A 5,744-nucleotide genomic window follows, 5' to 3' on the forward strand; every position below is an offset into this window, starting at 1 on the left:
AGCCACCACACCCAGACTTGAATCCATTTTCAACTAAAATAAACCGAGAACCATAAAATACCTAAGTTAAAAAAAAATACAATTAAAATACAAGCCTCTAAACTGCAGGTTATACCACAGATGTGAATATTTTAGAAAAAGGTTAATAGAAAATTCTGAAAAACGTACTGGATATTAAGTAATATCTCCTTTCTTCAATTTTGTGATTAACAGTACTTTTATTGGTAGTAAACTAGAGCAAACAATCAGAATAATACATATGCAGTATTCAGTACACACAATAAAAGTTAAAGAAATTCAAAACCTGTATAAAACAAACTGGAGAAAAATCATACAGCTTAAGAGATACAGTGGTAAAGGTCCTCTCCATCCTTTGATTACAGCTTGTACTCTGTACTCAATAGAACTTACCGCACTTACTGAAATAAGAAATAAACACTTTTTAGTACTGAGTGTATTTAAGAAGATTAAGTACATTTTCTAAGAATCTTGCAATGACAAGTTGGTGACCCTTTAGCTGCTAAAGCTAAAGGGAGGAAAGTGGGAAAAGGAAATTAACTAATACTTTGTAACCATTTTTAATATTTCTTATTTTCCAAACACTGCTTTTATAACAGAAGTGTTTTACACTTGCACAATATTAATTACTTTATTATACATGGAAGCCTGTGGTAGGCTGATTACACAATAAGACTGCAAACAACCAGTGGTACTTTTCTGACGTCAGAAGAGTACATAAGACTGAAACATCACCAAAAGTACATAAAAAACTCATCAGCATAAACATCAAAGTACATTAAAAAATAGAATCAGGAAAAAAATACAATTGCTAAAAAGCAGTTTAGAGTAGAGCCACTGCCTATCAGTAGCTTCAAATGGCAATTAGAGTTCATAGCAAGTTTTGATGACTTTACAAGACCCCTGTACAATACTAATGCACCCTTTTATTAAAATGTACATTAAAGGCCGCAATTTCACAAAGAGGTTCTGATGTTATTACTATATGCAGACACATCATCCCTCACAGGAGTTACATCACCAGTTGGAATTATAACCTTATTAATGGGGTTTTATTATATATGGAAATCTGTATGGGTTTTTTTTTGTTTTTTAAAAAGGTGGGTTTTGGGGATGTTTACCCTATTGTTTTGTATTTGGATGCCCTAAGGCATAAAAAGCGCATAATTACCTACTGGAATGTAAATGGTTCTAAAATTAAAACTGTCAAAATAGAAAGAGGGAATAAGGAAGGCCCAAGAACTCTTAAAGAGAGGCTGAGAACAAGAAAAAAAAAACCCAGAAGTGTAGGTAATATGTAACAGCACAGACAAAAGAACATGGTTTTAGGCCATGTATAATAAATAATGCATACCCCAAATTTCAGTTAATCATATAATTTCAACTTGAGTTCTAATACTAGAACCAGCCAACCACTTGGGTTTCAACACTGTACTAGATGTCAGTAGAATCACTTGATGGAATTACAGCCTTGTTACAGTTGGGATAAAGAGAGGGTGCTTTTTTTTTTTCCTTCTTTTATTAAAGCTATCATTCCAGGCTTTGATCAAAGATCCAAGAATATTTGTTCTACCAGGCTGGAATGAATGTGGTTTGGAAGTTCAGAGTACATTTAAAAGCTGCAACAAAATATAGGTAGCCAACAATCTCAGAATTTTGGATCAGCCCAGATGGAGATAGCAATTTGAAATGTTTTCGATCCCTTACTTAAATGACGAAATGTATATCAGCCCAGATAGAGCAATTTGAAATGTTTTCGATCCCTTACTTAAATGATGAAATGTGTATCATACTATCTGTAAATTGGATATTCCATTACAGTGATAACGTACAGAATTCCCATGCGTTATTACACTTTCCTGAGAGTAAAGCAATTAGAATAACCTTAATCCTAGAAACAAAGTTTTTTTTTGTTTTTTTTTTTTTGTAGGGTTTTTTGTTGTTTTTTTTTCTTTTTTTTTTTTTTTTTTTTTGCATTTAAAACATTTGGGCTATTCCCTGACGATCTATACATGTAAATTTGATTGCTAAACATTGTCACTTTGAATGTCAAACTATTTTTAATCTATTGATTTTGATTAAAAATCATAATACAAACAGAGCTAAAATCACACTAACAAAATAAACTAAATATGAAAAGTTGCATTGAAAGGGCATCACATTATTCTTAATAGGATCGTGTAGAAACATTCCAATGGCAGTGTTGTCAAAATAAAACAAAATTACATTAGAAGACCCCCAGCCTGGTCACTTTTGGGACCTTACCTGTAACTCTGGCTGGTGGGTGTCTTTACTCTTGTACTACATGGCTCACTTACATCAGACATCATATTTGTATACCCTGAGAAATCTGACACTGAAGTCCTTACTCTATGGTCCACTTCTCCATTAGAGTTAGTGATAAAGGTCATTGGCACCCTGCTGCCCGACTTAAACTGAGAACCAAACGCTTGTGCAAAGTTCTCAATCTGATACGTTGTTCTAGGCTCTATGTCTTTCTGAGGATCTATCTGGCTAGCTAACTCCTGAGATGGAATCTGAAAGCCTGTTGAAGACTCTAAGTTTTTCTGTTCCTTCTGGCTAGTCAATTTCTGAGATGAGGACTGGAAGGCTGATGAAGTCTCTAAGTTCTTCTGAGAATCTATCAGATCATCCAGCTCCTGGGAAGGTGTCAACTGCTGATGTGTAGCATCCAAAGCAGACAAATAAAGACCTGGCTGCGATCCAAACAACATCCCAAAAGGAGGCTTTGGCAATGAAGATGGCAACACTGAGGTAACAGATTGGCCGAAACCACACTCCAAAGGAGACGTAGTGTATATTTGTTTTTCTGGAAACAAAGTGTGGTTATGGAGAGGTGAAGACAAACTGACAAATTGGAAACCATGTCCAAGAGTAAAACTTGCATTAGTGGATTTTTCAAAAGCCTGTTGGAGGTATTTGGAGTATTCTTGCAACATACTTGCTTTATCATTTGAAGGTGTTTGGGTGCCTGGGCTCAAATTTTCTTCTTGAACCAATTCTGAGTGTTCTCCTGAGGTGTGTAAATCCACTCGTGGTTCTGTAATATTGAAAGGATCCTCTTTCTGGCTTTCTGATTTGTTGGAGTATTGATCCAAAATACTTTGTAAAACCTCATCAGGAATTCCAGACTTGTCATGACAAGACTTAATCTCAGCATTTAGAGCTGAGGAGTCAATAAGTGACAATGGCGCCTCATTGTCCAAAACACTGACACCTGCAGACTGAATGACAGACTGTTGGGAGACCATGTGTCCTACGTTTATAGAAAAGGCACTGTTGCTGCTGGCAGTTGGTAAATATCTTCTTTTCTTTGAAAACTGCATGGCATCATCATAATTACTACTTATTTGACCTTGTTTGCCACTTGTACTTTGGAGAAGACCAATGGTCTCCACACTATTATTTGATACTATGCCAAGTGAGCCACTTGGTTTTCCAGACAAGGATTTCTGTCCTACTATGTCTGGTAATGGTGACACAAAGTTAAGGTAGTTTTTATCTGTATTTTTTCTGCTTCCTTTCTTAAAGATCAATTTTGGCACCCTTTTCTGCAGTTCATCTATTCCAGTGCCAATTATGCCTCCACTGGAAGACACCGTAGGCATTTCTACTGAGTAACTCTGCATGTTTATATTATTTGAAATTTGTGATTCATTTGTTTTACCGGTCTTCTGTTCCTTATTTTCAATAGGTATGCTTTTTGACTTTGTTTTTCTCCTTGAAGAACTTGTATTTCCCTGAGACAACACAGCCAGATTACCCATATTGTTATGGTTTGATGACCCAGGTTCTGCACTAGTGGCTCCTTTAACTATGACTTCACCACATGTGCGCCTGTGCTTCAACAATCTATCAGTTCTTGAAAAATACTGTTGGCAAGTGTCACACTTATATGGCTTTTCTCCACTATGTGTCCTCTTGTGTCTCTCCATATGGTACTTCTGAATAAACTTCATGCTGCACTGATCACATCCAAATGGCTTCTCTCTACTATGAATTTTCTCATGTCTCTGTAGTAGGTATTTCTGAATGAAACCCATACTACACTGGCTGCACTGGAAAGGTCTTTCTCCTGTATGAATGAGGACATGTCTCCGCAGATGATAGGAGCTTCGGAAAGCAGCACTACAGTGATCACAGATATGAGGTTTCTGACTTGGGGAGAGGATGGCACCTTCTCCATCTCCGACCAAAGAAGGTTTGGAAGATGCACTTGGCTTCCTCTTGGCTTTGATTCCCTGAGATTCTGGCTTTGGCCTTTTTGCCTTTTTGACATTAGTGTCCTGCTTTGGCTCCTCACTGCCATGGTGGTCATCAGTCCTGCTACTGCTGCTGAGCAATACGTCGCGGTGGTGCTGAGCTGGTTGCTGCTGGACATGCTGGTGGAGAATACTGAGGTCCTGGATGACGCCGTGACTCCCCCCTTCACCGCCTCCTAGGCCTGGAGACCTCTCTTCAGCTCCAGCGAACAGCCCCCCATAGTGGTGGTGGTGATGGTGGTGGTGGGACTGCTGCTCCTCAGGATCCGCGGGTTTCTCCTGTTTGATGCTAACCAAAGACTGCAAGAATCCCCAGGAGGTCCTCTGCGAGGGGAAGGCCGCGACTGACGCCGCCGGCTCCTTCTTGAAAGTCATGTCCGGGGCTGGCGGAGGGGGGGGCTCAGCGGCCGGGGCTGCGGAGGTAGAGGAGGATAACACGCATTGCGGGGGAGGGGCGGCCGACCCCGCCGGCCGGGTGAAGCTGGTGACCGGGGGAAGCCGGTGGTTGAACATAACCATACCCTGGGGAAAGGTGGGTTCCATCTCTGCCCTCCTGCCGCTGCTGCTGCTGCCGCCGCCGCCGCCGCCGCCGCCGCCGCCGCCACTACCACCGCCGCCGGAGCCGCTACCACCGCTACTGCCGGTACCTCCGCCGCCACTCAGGAACCCACTGCCGATTTTCATACCCCGGAGGAGGCCTGGCTGAGGAAAGGAGGAGGAAGAGGGAAGAGGGAGGAAAGGAGGTGGAACCGGGCCCCGGGCCGGGACCACCGCAGCGCTAAGGACCCCGCCGCGCCGCCGCCCAGACCGCAACGCGCCCAGCTCTAATTCCCAACCCAGTCGCCTCCGGCACCGGCACGCATGGTCCTGCGACTCTTCCCCAGGCCTCGCCCTCTCCCTCCTGGACCCACCGGCAACACTTACGGGTCCCGCCGCCGCCGCAGCCGCCGTCGCCTCCAGTTAATAAAAATAACGCCGTCCTCTCCACAATGGAATTAAAAGCCTCCCGTGTACTGCGCAGCCGCGGCGCAGTGTCTGCTGGGAACTCCTCGACCCGGCCAGAGGGGAGGTCTGAGGAGCCAGGGCGCCTGCGCCGCAGCTTCCGCCCGGTCGGCCTGTCAATCACTCGGGCGGTTGGGCGGAGGCGGGGGAGCAAGGGCCGGAGAGGCGCAGATTTGGAGCCCTACTAAAAAGGGGCTTTCGAGGCGCATAGGCGTGATTGGTGGGCTGCACTGAAGGAGATGAAAGTGGTTGAGGGTTTCTGGGGGAAAAACGCTCAGGAGGTGGAATCCAAGGGGCGGGAAGTTACAGGGGACCGTACTACAGTGTGGCGTGGGAGATGCAGAGAAAGGGGCTGAAAGAGAAGGTGGGGGAAACTGAGGATTCAATATTAGGGCTTTCTTCACTCTAGGTTTTGCAATCCAGGTCTTGAAATAAAATTCA

The 5,744-nt window shown here is 43.3% G+C and overlaps 1 protein-coding gene across 3 annotated transcripts; it reads right to left on the reverse strand.

The window, feature by feature from the left end:
* Positions 1-200: 200 nt before the first annotated feature.
* Positions 201-5,533, reverse strand: ZNF281 (zinc finger protein 281). 3 transcript variants are annotated; one of them, XM_023224714.2, is made up of 2 exons: positions 5,226-5,533; positions 201-5,003 (listed from the first exon to the last, which is right to left on the reverse strand). In XM_023224714.2, exon 2 carries the CDS (start codon positions 4,983-4,985, stop codon positions 2,280-2,282), a length of 2,706 nt encoding a protein of 901 aa, XP_023080482.1. In that variant the 5' UTR covers positions 4,986-5,003; positions 5,226-5,533; the 3' UTR covers positions 201-2,279. The 3 variants fall into 3 exon arrangements, with proteins under 3 accessions (XP_023080482.1, XP_023080484.1, XP_023080483.1); XM_023224716.3 differs by having other exon boundaries at positions 201-4,999; positions 5,213-5,234; XM_023224715.2 differs by having other exon boundaries at positions 205-4,999; positions 5,226-5,341.
* Between the last annotated feature and the right edge of the window lie 211 nt (positions 5,534-5,744).

Source organism: Piliocolobus tephrosceles, chromosome 1 (genome assembly GCF_002776525.5).
Source record: "Piliocolobus tephrosceles isolate RC106 chromosome 1, ASM277652v3, whole genome shotgun sequence".
In the NCBI taxonomy this organism is placed as follows: Eukaryota; Metazoa; Chordata; class Mammalia; order Primates; family Cercopithecidae; genus Piliocolobus; species Piliocolobus tephrosceles.